The sequence below is a fragment of the Cheilinus undulatus genome, linkage group 3, assembly GCF_018320785.1.
Source record: "Cheilinus undulatus linkage group 3, ASM1832078v1, whole genome shotgun sequence".
Taxonomy (NCBI): domain Eukaryota; kingdom Metazoa; phylum Chordata; class Actinopteri; order Labriformes; family Labridae; genus Cheilinus; species Cheilinus undulatus.
This window is the reverse complement of record NC_054867.1, coordinates 25,949,532-25,964,973: the sequence shown is the minus strand read 5'-3', so window position 1 is coordinate 25,964,973 and position 15,442 is coordinate 25,949,532. Positions and strand designations below refer to the sequence as shown.

General features: G+C 37.3%; 1 protein-coding gene across 4 annotated transcripts in view; it reads left to right on the top strand.

The window, feature by feature from the left end:
- The window catches only part of LOC121505339 (engulfment and cell motility protein 2), a 35,688-nt gene extending 23,518 nt beyond the window's left edge, over positions 1–12,170 (top strand). For all 4 annotated transcript variants that reach the window (XM_041780564.1, XM_041780582.1, XM_041780573.1 and 1 more), the window contains 6 exons: positions 2,413–2,576; positions 2,810–2,922; positions 3,032–3,139; positions 3,311–3,393; positions 3,508–3,585; positions 5,511–12,170. In XM_041780564.1, the coding sequence (XP_041636498.1) occupies positions 2,413–2,576; positions 2,810–2,922; positions 3,032–3,139; positions 3,311–3,393; positions 3,508–3,585; positions 5,511–5,711 (747 nt within the window). In that variant the 3' untranslated portion in view covers positions 5,712–12,170. The remainder of the gene's footprint in view (positions 1–2,412; positions 2,577–2,809; positions 2,923–3,031; positions 3,140–3,310; positions 3,394–3,507; positions 3,586–5,510) is intronic.
- The last annotated feature ends 3,272 nt before the right edge of the window (positions 12,171–15,442 follow it).

Here is a 15,442-nt window from a genome sequence, read left to right as displayed (position 1 = left end):
GCTCATATTCATGTAAACATGTTTACCTTCACCCAGACCTCACTAACAGATATTTAACAACAATGAAGGCCTTTAGAGATTAGACCTGGGTCTATTAGAGATTAAGCACCTCAGGTTTTAAGAAAGTGTAAATGAATGAAATTTTTCACAATCTGTTAATTAAAGCAGAGTGGCTGAGATTATTGCATTACCATGTATGATGGCAGTAACAGCCTGTCAAATGTCCAATGTAATCCTTCTTAAAGTTACCTGAAATCTTGAATGAATGCCGACTGAATAGAGCAGGGATTATGAGATTAAGAGTGTCAAACTGGAACAGTAATCAGGCAAGAAAACTGGCTGTATGAGGGGAATTATAAAGTAAGGCTAAAATAATGGAATCAATTAACTTAATAGTCAGATTATGCACAATCTCCCTCACATTCTGAACAAAAAAATCAGTTTAACCCTATAGGGCTTTCATTGAAAAATTTGAGACCTAGAATATTATTGGTTGATAGCCCATGATTTCTACTTTTGTCACTTTTCTATATATTTTATATTATAATAGAAATAAAGGTAATCAAAGTGAACATGTATGGTTCCTTGCCCATTTATGACAAAAAGGTTTCTGTGAAGTGTATTCATATTCAAATGTAATTTATTGAAATAAAAACCACATAAAATGTCACTTGAGTATTTACTCAAACATTACGATAACATCTCACTATAAATATTCATCTTATACACATGATTATCTTTGAAGTACATAATGACACTTCAGCGATTAATCATCATGCTGCTTTTCCACAAAACTTAGGACACAGAACAGGGACAGGTCAAATCTCACAGTCATCTAAGATGGCGTAGGGTCTCCTGACGGGTTCAGGGACGTCAGAGTTGGTGAGGTTGTCTTTAAATTCTGACCTCTTTGGGGGGCAAGACATGATTGGCTTCTGATTACCATGTAAGTAATGGTGGGACCACCAGTTTTATCTCATAATTCCAAAAACAAACTTGAAAAAAATACAAAAATATTGAATTACTAAGTGAAAATTAGCAGTGATAAGTCACAATTTAAAAAACTGAGTAATGTAATTTTATTAGAATAGAATTATGTTATAAAACTTACTAAAACCATATATATTTTACTATTTATACCATCTATTTTTCCTTATAATTCCATCAGGGAAACCTTATAAAAAATCCCAAATTTTGAATCTCTTAATTATTTTTGTTTTTTATTTTTCAGATTTATTTCTGTGCTTTTTATGCCTTTATCGACTGAGGAGGATAATGTACAGAATTGGCAGAAATAAAGCTCATTGAAAAAAGCCTTGACATAAACCCAATAATTATATATCAAACTGTTACAGTTTTATAAAAATGGCCAAAACCCACTCCTGTTTTAAAACATATTCCTTGAAAATTTCTATAAATTTGTCACAAGCTGTTCACTATCAGTGGAGCTATTTGGTAAATCAAACTCTTCTTAAAGCTGGCCAGAAGAGGAACAAAAAACATCTTCTCTATTAAGGAAAGCAATCTGTGCAGTTCTTTTCTCTTCCTTTCGTTAGGAAAAGTGTTCAAGTCTGATAAAACTGCCTCTATAACTGCAGTAGTGCTAATCTCGTCAATGACAGCCATTGTTTACAACCTTACAGTACAACTAAACCACATCCGTAGCTAATGCCTCATTCTGCCTGATTGGTCCACTCATTCTTTGACCAGGAATCAGTGTTTTAGATTGAAGTTCTGTCAGATGGAGCTAAATCTGGCCAATCAATCAGTTTTGCAAGATTAGAATGGTAGCCTAAATAGATCAAAATATTGTTGACATTAGATCTGCTGAAAATAATGGGAAGATAACACTAACTTGGCATACTAATGGCTTGATTAAGCTCGAAGTATTCTGTATTCTGTGGTTGACTCTGTTTCCCAAATGCCCACCATGTCCTAAGAAGAGGTATGCTTGTGTAAATGTGAGTGAGGTCAGGCTTCACATTTAATTTTCTGTTCTTTGTTTTAGTGAGCAGCCTGCTAAAGTAGACACCTGAAAGGAATCTGGTTTATTAAATAATATATGATAGTTTTCATACTTCAGCTCAAGGTTCCTTTCTTCAGAAGTTCTCATTAAAATTACTTCTCATACAAAATTCACTTAAATACTTTAGATGTCTGTCAGCAGAATGAGCAAGGCAGGGGAAACCAGTTGTTGAATTATTACTTCGACAATGTTGTTCATGTTTCACTTAAAAACAACTTAGGCAGATCCTGAAAACAGTACAAAAATTCTCTCAAAAAGTCCACATGATAACAGTGCCATCCCTCCTTGTGAAGTCTCTTTCACTTGTCAATGTTATGCTTGTCAGGTAAGGTTTATCTCACATTTTCTTAACTCCATTTATGTCTGTGTTTTTAAAACTTGACCAGGTGATGCAGGTGGTACGTGAACAGATCACCAGGGCTCTCGCCATGAAACCATCATCTTTAGACCAACTGAAGAACAAACTGCGAGGCCTTAACTATTCTGAGATCTTGCGTCTTCGGCAGTCCGAGAGAATGAGCCAGGACGACTTTCAGTCGCCACCCATCATGTCAGTAACTCTACACTGTGTTTTACTGTTCTAGTTGTATCTTGTTGTTATGGTTTTCTGCACTCAAGGCAACTTTAAATTTGCCTTTATCCCCTTTTAAACAACAGATTACTTCAGCTGTTTTTTATCTATCTCACCACTAAACCTCTCTCTGTCCCTATAATAAGTATTCTATCATTGTTCACATTTGTATGCATGTGTGCTTGTTGCTCCATGCTGTGTTTGTGCTGCAGTGAGCTGCGTGAGAGAATTCAGCCTGAGATCTTAGAGCTCATCAAGCAGCAGCGACTGAACCGGCTGTGTGAGGGGAGCTGTTTCCGTAAACTGGGGAACCGCCGAAGGCAAGGTACATGTAGTATCAATACAATCACTTTGTTTTCTTTTTTACCTCTGTAGGAGTGCTGGTGGTGTTGATTATCAGCTAAGCACTGAGTTCCCTGTCTCGTCTTTTGCAGAGAAGTTTTGGTTCTGCAGACTCTCGCTGAATCACAAAGTGCTGCACTATGGGGACCTTGATGAGTCACCTCAGGGTGAAGTGCCTTTTGAGCTACTTAGTGACAAGAGTAAGAAACCCTCAAACTCTTACCTCTTCAAGAGTCCTTATCTTATAGCTAATAACTTTTATTTTCAGTCAGCTCACAAGATGACATACACCAGCAGACCATGCTGTATCTGTCAGCAGGCTGACCTTATATTTATCTAATTATTAAGCTGTGTGTTTATGTTCTCCCTAGTCCCCGTCTCTGACATCAAGTCTGTAGTGACCGGGAAGGACTGCCCTCATATGAAAGAAAAAAGCGCTCTGAAACAAAACAAGGTAATATGATTTCATTTGTTTTTTATTGCCTTTCTTGTTACATGGCTTTACTTTTCGTTCTTTTCTGCCACTGAGCATAGGAACAGCTTTATTTGTCCTGTTTGTGTCTCTCAGGAGGTGTTGGAGTTAGCTTTTTCTGTCCTCTATGACCCAGACGAGACTCTCAATTTTGTTGCACCCAACAAGTATGAGGTAAGCTCAGCAAAGGTGAGACCTACACTAAACCTTATAATATTTTCATTTATTTATTTATTTATTTTATATAACCTTTATTTAACCAGGAAAAAAACCTCATTGAGATTAAAAATCTCTTTTGCAAGAGTGTCCTGGCCAAGACAGCAGCACATTCAAACTTTATGATTTAGAAAGGCTTGGCTCGTATTGACAACCTCACAGAGAATAATGGACCAATTCTACAGCTGAACTTGCTTCTAAGTTACATTTTGTCCTTCTTTAGCTCATTTTTTAACTTTCTTGCATAACTTTACTGTGCACTATATGGGCAAAAGTATTTGGCTACCCCTGTTAATTATGAATTTAGATGTTTCAGTCAAACCTATTGCCACAGTTGTATAAAATCAAACATCTAGCCATGCAGTCTTTATATGCAGATATTTGTAACTTCAACAGTGGTACTATGATGGATGCCACCAGTACAATATGATACTTTGTGTTATTTCATCCCTTCTGGATATTCTACTGTCAGCTGAAAGAGATATTATTAGAAAATGGAAGAGTTTAAGAACAACAGCAACACAGCCATGAAGTGGAAGACCACACTAAGGCATGGTGTGTAAAAGCTGCCAACACTGTGCTGATTCCATAGCTGAAGAGTTCTGAACTTCCACCAGCATTAATGTAAGCTGTAAAACTGTGCCGTGGGAGCTTCAGAAAATGGTTTTCCATGTCCGAGCAGCTGCATACAAGCTTCACATCACAAAGTCAATCCAAGCGTCCAGTGGAGTGGTGAAAAGCACACTAACACTGGACTGTAGCGCAGTGGATACATGTTCTCTGGAGTGATGAATCACACTTCTCTGTTTGGCTGTCAGATGGGCAAATCTTAGTTTGGCGGAGAACGCTACCTGCCTGACTGCACTGTACCAGCTGTTAAGTTTGGTGGAGGAGGGATAAGGATATGGGGCTTTTTTTCAGGGTTTGGTCTAGGCCCCTTATCTCCAGTGAAGGACAGTCTTAAAGCCTCAGTATGCCAAGACATTTTGAACAAGGCTATGCTTCCATCTTTGTGGCAACAGTTTGGGGGAAGGCCCTTTTCTATTCCAACATGATTGTGCCCCAGTGCACTAAGCAAGACACATATAAAGACACAGTCTGATGAGTTCTGTGCAGAAAAATTGGAGTGGTCTGCACAGAGCCCTGACCTCAACCCCAGTGAACACCTTTGGGATGAACTTGCAATTGCAAGCCAGGCCTTCTTTTCAAACATCAGTGCCTGACCTCATAAACGCATAAATGTACAGAATGAATGGACACAAATTCCCACGCATCATTCCAGAAATGCATCCAGAGGGCAAGTCCGCACTGTCAGTTGAAGCAAACCACTGCACAATTGGAATGCAACTAATGGGAAGTATGTTGAATTTAAGAGTCACAGCCTGCAAGTCACTTTGCTCCCTTCTGGCTGTCACTTGTATGCCACGAAGGGGAAAAGCATTTTAAGAGTGGTGCCAAACCCTGCCTATCTGGTCTGTCATTACATATTCCAGAATGTTCTGAGCAGTGAAGCAGTTGCTTGCAAAGCACAGTGAATGGGGTATATTTTTAATCACCTTAGGTCTTGAGCAGCATCTGACAGTGGCATGCGCTTGCAGTAATGACGTTATGTGTCACAGCATTTTTTACCGGTATATCTAAGTCGTCCTGGGATTTAAGGTGCATCTAGCTTTTTAGATGAAAAAAGGTATGAAAAGTGCAGGTTATACACCTGATTTTATGGTAGTTCTACTCTGACTGCTTTTCTGGGTTGCACTTTCTTGTGCAACCATAAAAAAAGAACAAAATCTGCTCAAGCCTTTTCTCAGTATTATTCCTTTCACAGCAGAATGAACTGTAGCGTGGCTTTCATATGTACCTGTTTGTGTTTGTTTTGGGAGCAGTACTGCATCTGGACCGACGGGCTATGTGCACTGCTGGGTAGAGAGATGGGCAGTGACCTGACACGCAGTGACCTAGATACTCTCATCAGCATGGAGATGAAGCTCCGCCTCCTCGACCTTGAGAACATCACAATCCCAGAAGCCCCGCCCCCTGTGCCCAAGGAGCCTAGCTCGTACAACTTCACCTATAACTACAGTTGAGATGTATGTACGTGTGCGTGAATGTGAGTTTGCTCTGCATGTGTGCGTTTTGTCAAGGATGAGTATTCTTAATCTTTTAATGAGTTAAGCTGGAGATGTGTCAACAGAAAAAGGTCATTTGGATTTTTTTATTAACATTTCAGAGCCCAGGAGACCCTCTGAGAGTTTGATGCTCTGTGGTTTGTCAGATGTGTTTATAGCTCCGCAAGAAGTTCAGAGGTCGGGGTCCAATGTAGAGCAGCTCTCCTTGAGCTGGTAGCGAGCTCCAGTGAGTGAATTTAGCAGTGCAGTCTCCAGGCAACAATGCTTTTATTCCTCATTCATTACTATTTAAAGGTATAAACCTGCCTATGTTTCAAGGATACTGTGCCTGATGGTGGAAACAAATCTGCTCATTAGTTTTCACTCAAGTTTATTTTAGACAAATTGCAGTTACAAAGGTTATTGTGGTCTCTATAGCAACAGAAAACAAGGTAGCTACCAATACAGTTTTAACACTGTTGACTTCTCTTCTTTCTTTAACACAGTAGATGTACAGTGGATTTGCTACAGAGATTTAAATAAACACACTACACCTCTCAGGATGCTCTACTAAAGGATATTTGACACCACATGGGGATCAAACTCAATGTCTCTACTTAAAGGATGATCTCCTTGATTCATCCATGTAAAGATATTTGATCGGTGCTTCAGTATTTGGCAGTGCAGAGGAAAACTTCATTGAGAAAAAGAGCAAGAGGCTACATTTAAACTAATTTGATCAAAGTAAATTCCTATTCTCACCATGTGTTTGCTAGAGTCTGTCGTCCTGAGCCTGCAGTTTAAAGAAAATAATTGAAGTTTACTTCATTTATTACATTATTTTTGGTCTTTATTGACAGAACAGCTGAAGAGAGACAGGTAGTAAGGGGATGTCTACTCCCCAGAGTCCAGGCCAGGAGTTTAACCAGAGGCCTACATGTGAAGGACTGTAACCTTTTGGGGCTTTTCCATTACATTGAGCGGCTTGTCTCCACTTGGTTTGGAATGGCAGCCAGCATGGCAGGTCAATTCAAATGTTAGAGCTCATGCCTCATGCATTTGATCTGAATAAAACTGCTCTGACATGTACAGAAAATTCTTCTTTTGCGCCATACTTGGAAACTGTCACCATACACCATCAGATCACACATTTTTTCAACTCCTCCCCCACGTGAAAATATCAGATTGTTCTACTCTCTCATGTCTGTCCCCTATATTGTCTTTATTTTTACTTTATTATTTAAAAAAAAAGTCTCAATAATAGACCTGTTTTGTTTTGCTCCCACCGTGTTTTTTTTTTTTTTTGCTGTTTTGGAAATAATGAAGCAGAAAGATGTTCTGTCACATGGGTGGACATACGCAGTAAGACAGTGGCTGTTGATTCGAATGAGAATCAGTATAAACCACCCATCTCAATCATAATGAAAAATCTCTCTGAATGAGACAGATCAGGGAATTTTATTCCAAATGAAGTTTTTATATGAAGCATTTTTATTCAGATCAGGCATTTATTCAGAATACAAGCGGTTCATGTAAACATAGCTAGTGTTGCTACTTCAAAGTTTCTTCTTCTATTGGTAGCCCAGCAGGTTTTCCAAAGTTTGGTGCAGTGGTTCCTACTTAAACACATCTACGAGGCATACTCGAATGTTAACGAACCTCTGAGATGTCATTGCTGGGCACTTGGAGGCAGAGCAGTCTCACCTGGGCCCTGCTCCAGAGCAGGATCATTCTGGCTGTGGCTCAGTGTAGCCCTGTACAGCCAACTTGGTGAGGGAAAAGTAAATCAGCATGGCTTGGTTTGGATTGGCATGGTCAACTGTCATCTTGGAAAAGCCCCAGTTGTATATGACGCACCTAGGCTAATCACTGGACAAAACCAGTAACCCATTAACCTCCCCTTTGTTGATTGGTTCGCATTGTTGACATCACCAGACCCCATTTCCAAAAACCCAAGGGAACTTTTAAAGTTTTTGTCAGGATCAAAGCTCCAATATCCAAAGAAATTAAATTTGTTAGGAAAGACTCTGGAACTTCTGGAAACAGATAATTTAGGCAAACTAAAAACTGCTTATACAACTAAACCCTTCAGTATTTTTTCTAATCCACTGTCAACTGTTCAACAGTTAAAACACTAAATGTAATTATACTGCTATAGTAACAAAACAAACCTTGTGCCCTGACATACTGCATGCGATTGTGTTTGTTTTTTTGTGTTTGTCTGAATGGGCAGAATTGAGCCTTGTGTAGGTTGTTGATGTTGAGGGATGGCAAGAATATTAACATGAATATATTATAAAATATAAATAAACTTGAGCTTACGAAAGCCTTGGCCAGAGCTCTGACATGTAACACATTAAACAAGAATAATTGACCTTTTTTTGTTTTTGTTTTTTTCTTAAATCATACTCACTCCATGCCTTATTAGTCATACTCAATGTTTGTTTAAAAATGTGACATTAACCCTATCAAGCAGTAAATGAATGTTTATAGATATTAAACCATTATAACCATCTATAAAACATTTTATGGAGTAAATAAGAAACCTTTTTTAAATGTCCAGTAATGTCATAACAATTCCAAAGAAGAAGGTGTATAATCTGGTCTATGTGAATGCTCAAATAACATTTTAATCTTGTAAACTATAAATATATAAAACTATATCCACTAAAGCTTTCAGTATTTCACACCTTGGCTTGAAGTAAAACAATTAAACCATGTATAATAAAGCATATATTATGGATAATATGAATTGTATACTAAATGAAGCAATTGTATTTAAGAGTCCTAAAATACATGATTACATATGATGATAGCAGATATTAGTTTGAAGTATATACATAGGTTTTAAATGCTTCTAAGAAGGAGTTAAATCTTTAAAATGCTCCAGTATCATCTTAAACTTTGTTAAAACAATGTTATAAAACCCTTTATTTGTTGTTCAAATACTGCTTGTTAATTTTAATTTAATTTACTTTAGTGTTTAATGTTCTTACATTTGGAAAGATCAGTCACAGGCTATATTATTGTGTCTTTGTTCAGTGCCATTTTTTTTTTTTTTTTTACTTACCATACATTCCAGGAGCGTTTGATGCAGATTTTTGCATAAATCTTCAGTTTAAGGCCCGATTTAGGACTTTTTTAAAACTGCATGTATAAGAGCAGCTAAAATGGCTTGCTTTCATAAATATAGGGTCCCAGCAGGTCAGACACAGCTGAGTGGTAAGGCACCTGCAAATGGTATTGTGTGCTTTGTAACCAGTAGTTTAATTGATAAAATGTTGCTTGAAGTCATTTTTAAGTCCATAGTGTCTGTAGTTATGTAATTTTTCATGACACTTTTTCATGTTAACTTGCCACAACACTCATTTGTTATTGAAAATAGAATTATATTTTTGTAAAAGACTGAACAATCCTACCAGCTGTGAAGAAAAAGGGTATCAAGCTGTCATTTTAACTTAATGTCATAGTGTACAGTACATCCATAATGCTTATAACTGTGAGAAGACATTGCACACTCAAAAAAACAAGAACAAAGTTTCCATATTTTTTAGTCACATCCAGATTTTCATACCACGAGCACCTCATGTCGTTTAGAAATGACACCTACTCAGTCAAGCACCTAATGATGATGTCAGTGTTAATTTTTATTATACTGCTAATGGGAATGATGCAAATTACTCCCTTTCTTGAATTATTGTCGATGCTGTTTGTGAAAAAGAATATGTTTGAGTTTTATTTTCAAATCGTGTTTTCCTGTTGATGTTGGAGGTTTAAAGGGTTCCCTGAGGAGTTTTCAATCTCTAGTGTGAGCTGTTTTTGTGTAGGTGTGTCTCCCTTTTAGATTTTTATATACACATGCATCAGTGTTTCCAAATACTTACACAACAATCCATTTAGAAATGTTGCAGCCATTCACCAAAGCCCATTTCATATAGAGATTCCTGAATGCAACGCTTTTGTACTTCCGTGCACCGAATCAAACAACGCTGTCATAATTGTCCAGGAGTGTGATTGTAAACAGTGTCACAGCATTGTGGGAGCTTTACCTAAGTTTCTTTTACAAAGCCAAAGAAGGAGTGTTGCTCCTCTGTTACACCTCACTGTCTGTGTTAGTTATGGAGGCGAAAAAGAGTGCAAAGTTATCCGCAGCTGAGCTGACAGAGGAAGTAGCAGCAGAGACATAGCAGAGGTGTGAATGTCAGAGCTGAAATAGCAGTCTGTGTATGTGAAGATAGTGCTTTTTCCTTTACTCATCCTGCCAGTTATGTGGTGTCAAAATACACAGTTAGACAACTAAACGGTGCCTGTTTGGTTTGGTTTAAGCAGGGCTGTCATAGTTAACGCGTTAATATCGCGTTAACTCAAATTACTTTCTAGAAGGTAATACCTTAAAGGGAGTTAAATGTCCAAACTACACAGCAAGTGTTGATACTAATTTTTTGTCGCACATGCGCGTTCTGTGTGACCCTTGACCCATCCTGTAGTTTGCCAGATCAGGAAGCACCGTCGTGATGCAGTGCAAGCGAGCAGAAATGGATAAAGGACAGAGACTTTTGAATGGCAGGTTCAGATTTCAGATCATGCAGGATAAGACTAAAGTTATTTGCTCTTACTGTCAATGTGAACTGAGTTACCAGGAGTTCATAGAGTCTTAAATAGCCCGTACCACTTGCTGGCCTAGCACACCGCCAATGCAGGGTAGTTAGTCAGAACAGTGAAACACCATTAGATGTGTCTGTGCCTTACTGCTGAGCTCTCAGCAGAGACTAGATTTCTTTCAGTAATCTGTAGTGTAATTCTCTAACTGCATTTAGTCTCTCTTTTTGTATCATCATGTTGTGAGTCCTCTTGGTGTAAAGGGATGTTTCTGTGAGCCTTTATTTCCCTCATGTGAGGCTGAAATTCTCTGCTTTAAGTGTGAAAGATCAAGAATGATCTTTGAGTGGTTTAAACTTCACTGACCGTGTTCTTTATGTACATGTGTGATGATGAGATCTGTTGTTCTGTGTTCAGCTGCTGAGAACAGAGGAGTAAACTTCTAGAAGTCTGAAGTTGGACACTACATTGTGGTATTATTCAGTAATGTTACATTAAGGTTGGTCATCTGTTGGCCTTGTTGGGCTTGAGTTTACCATGTTATGCTCTCAGCATATTTTTGGAGCGTTCAGTATCTTTGAGCTTAGTCTAGAGAATTTTTGGACATTATCTGTCGTTTTGGGTTGTTGCCATGAACAAACATTTGCATACAGAAAGCATTTTTGTCCACTTGTGTTGATAAAGGTATTTAAATTTTTGAGAAATAGTCCTGTACATCTGTACATTTAGAAAAGATTTAAAAAGTGTGATTAATTTGCAACTAATCTCAAGTTAATTATGAAATTTGTGAGATTAATTGGGATTAAAAATTTTAATCCATTGACAGCCCTAGTTTTAAGCATAAGTGACGTTATTTTGCTTCTGTTTCACCTCATTTTTCTAATGTGTCCCTGAAGGCCAACAGGATTAGTATTTCAAAAGTGCAAAATACATTTCACAAAAACACCAATACATTTCACAAAACACAAAAATATTTCACAAAACACAAAATATTTTACAAAACACAAATACATGTCAGAAAAACACAAATACATTTTACAAAACACAAATGTATTTCACAGAGCACAAAATACTTTTCAAATAGCACGAAATATATTTCAGGAAACCAGAAAGGGTAGGACCCTTATTTTGCACTTTTGAAATATTAATCCTGTTGGCCTTCAGGGCCTCTGTATTTTGCCCTACCGCTTTACCTCAGCAAGGCAGGACACAGAAGGGGAGGCGTAACAGTCCAGTTTTAAACAGGCTTTGTAAAAGGGACTTATAATTCACATTAATGAACCAGTAAGAGCAGAGTAGGCAAGGGCTGCAAGCAAATAAACAGTACATGGATACACAATTATGAATGCTCAAAAAATGACCAATCAAATGTTTTATATGTAAGAAAAGGCACTTCACATGTTGTAACCTCAATGGTTTACACGATGCATTTTAGTTTGAACACTGAATGTAAACATAACGTGTTTGTTAACAGAAAAATAGCCCCACAGGGTACCTTTAACTGCTTAAAGGGTTATTTTATACTCCGGTAGCTGCTCTCAGAAAACCACAGCTGCAGCTGAAATATGTATCAGTATCACAGTGAGTGAAGGATTGTCGCATTGGATGTACTAACAGTATGACTTGAAATTTATGGTACTCTTTTACATGACTTGCTAAACTATTTATTTACACTTGCTAGAGATAGTAAAGAATGACATGTTGTTAGTCAAGGAATAACACCATAAACTCTAAATATGGTATACATCTAGATCATTGTATGTATATACAGTATTGTGCTGCCTTATTGAAGAAATGTATTATGTTTTGTGTGAATAAATACAAAGACTACTGTTGAAAGTTTTGGACTGATCCTTTTGCTGTTCAACTTTGAATCCATCCATTCTAACAATGATTTTCCAACTTATGATGATGAATGAAGCTCTTGTTACAATTCATATTATTTTTTTCCTTCATATCAATTTGCTTGTTAATTTCAGTTGATTTAAGTTTTAAAAGTTTGAATAAAATCTGATGCACTCAATCCTCAGAAACAATTTAGAAGTTTGGCTGCCAATTGCACATTTTGTATGTAAACCCCTAAGTTTAAGAATAACTATGAACTGTTTTCCCTCTGACCTGTAGGGATGGCCCATTACATTTCATAAGACAAAACAATTAAATATATTAAAGTTATGGCAGGTTTTATGACCTCTTGCTTCACGTGGTCACAAATGATATATTTTGACAATTTAATACAAAAGCAGAAAAATACCCGACATCATTTATTTCACTTTTTGATCACCACAAGTTTTAATGTAGCAATCTTGTATCCTCTGAACATATTCATATTGACAACAGTTTTTACAGATTATAAGTTGCTCAAATTTTCTTTCTGTCAAACAAAATATTTTGCCTTTGTTCCTTCCTCTCTCAGAAACATTGTGTTCTCAGCTTAAGCCTAAGTTGTGGTGTGCTTACATCTCTGAATTAAAGCAGTGAAGCGAAAAACAAGTAAAAACATGAAGTCTTTCAAGAGTAAGCTTCCCTGTATTGCAATTCAACAAAGAAACTGGACTACTGCCTGTGTACACAGTCGGGTCCAGGTGTTTAAATATGCTCCAGTCAGTGTGTTCGAAGCAGTCCTGGAGCTGGAGGAGTGCATCCTCAGGTGATGGTCTTTGTGGTGATGGTCTTTGTTGCTGGGGCTGTGCTTCTTCTCAGAGGAGACACTAATGGCTGTAGAGTATTATGAATAACCACTTCCTCCTGTCTAAATACCTTCACCACAAACCTATTAATAACATGAATTACCAGCAAATGACTTTCATGCAACACTGTGCATTGAAAAGTAGGTACACTGTAAAACACCTGTGACAGAGTAGAGTGTCCTCTGGCAGGGGTATAACAGAGGCACAGACACAAATACTAGTAATTTTTGTGACAGCACTTTTCCCATCATTTAAGCCCATTCATTTCCTCAAGTGGTGAGTCAATAACACAGTGGATAACTTCACTCATGGTGCAAAAGTGTCCTACACTTAAAAAAATAACAACAATCCACCAGAAAAATCCAAACACATCTAAACACTCTGGCGAAGGGCATGATGGGAGACTCAGCCCACATTTCCCCACAGATTTGATCACTGAACATTGAAGATCACTGAACTCAGAATGGAGTTAAAATTACACATAAGGAGTTAAAATCAACTCTGAAATGTTTTAAACAATGAAAAATCAACACTTGCTGTGTAGTTTGGACATTTAACCCCCTTTAAGGCATTACCTTCACAGGCAAGGGATGAGCCAGAGCCCCATGACCTTGACCTTTTTACTTAAAAAACTGAATCAATGATCCTTGATCAGGATGACCATTAGTGCAAAGTAAGAAGACAATCACTGAAAACATTCTAAAGCTACTGCTTTAACAGGAATGGTCTGTAGAGCACCAGGATACACAAGCGTCTGAATGACCTTGATCTTTAACCTTGGAGGTCTCATCAGTTCAACCTTGTATCAGGGTGGGCTATATGCAGAGTTTGAAGAAAGTACCTCAAAATGCTTTGGAAAAATTGCGTTCACAAGAGTGGCCTAGATGATGTAAGCAGAGGCAGAACTGAGGTAAGTACAGATTGATCGACAGAGAACCTGAAAATACATTTCCTCTGGCCTCGGTTATCGCGTGGCATAAAAAGACGATAACATGTCCCAATAAAACTTAAAGTTGTGAAGGTATTACCTGTAGCTTTGTTTTTTTTTTTTTTTTGGAGGCCATCTCTATACAATAAAGCACCGTGGAAAGTGTTTCTCTCACTGAAATAATGTTAGGATAATAGTGTGTGCCAAACTAAATAACTCTGTACTAAATACTAAATATTTCTGAGTTCACAAGTGTACACACTGATAAGTATACTCAAACGCAGTATACAACTGCAAAACTGTCCAAGACTTAAGTGTAGAATGATGAACACTTACCATCCCAAGTGAACGCCACATTGATGACATAGCTGATTTTATTAGCAGGCAAGCGTGCTAGCTAATGTTAGCATACGCTACCTAGCTAGCATGTTATAGCTACAGCAGCACATGCCAATCAAGAAAACGGCATTTAAGGCAAAATAAGTACATTTTCTTTGAGGGAATAATGTTAACATAACATACAAGTTACATGAATCTAGAATTGAATGAAAAAAGGCTGTTTAATTTTCAGAATACACGCCTAATGTCTGCTTATGACTTACTGTAAAAAATAAAGTAGAAAAAGGAAACAGAAGCATCGTCGTCACTTCCTGGTTTGGGCAAAACGGCACTGTGGGATTTGATACTAACCTGCTGTGATTGGTGCTCTGTACACTTAAACACGGTACACATACAGTATACTTAAAGTATGAGAATTTAGACATTCTGCTAGTTGTGGGCATGGATATAATACAAATTTACATAAAGATTTACAAAATGTCTGCAGAGATTAATATGAAAAATAAATACATTTTCAAATCCATTTACAAGCACTTTGCATTAATATTATTAAATAAAAATTTGCTCCGTTTTTCTAAATTTGTGATATCATTATTGAAATAAAAAATCCTAATGAAAATATTATTATTAATATTATCATTATTAATATTAATATCATAGAAAAAAGAAACTGAAACACAGGAAAATTTTAACCAGGAAAAGTAGAGAAAAAAAATATCTGAAAAACAGAGAAAAGAATCTCAGTTCTCTACAAACCCTAGCTACAAATTTCCATGCCGAAATATTTTCAGAGTCATACTTCATTGCATCTGCGTTTTTCTTTACCTTACCTGAGCTCAGGTCATCCTAGCCAATAAATGGTTAATTCGGTGACATGTGATTAGTAATAAGGAAGAGTTCTGTCCTCGACGTATGATGGAGAACGATAAAACACTGCAAAAGACGTTTTTTCATCTCATCCTGCTTCTCAACCCAAACTCCAACAACCGCTGATCAAACAGTCATGCTACACACATCGGGAATATCTTCAGTGTCAGTCTGGAGAGGAAGGTCAAGTAACCAACTGTTAGCCAAAAAAGGAAATGTAAATATTGCATGAAGACACTTTTAAGAACTTGTAAACCTATGACTAGGGTGAACGGCTCCTCTATGTT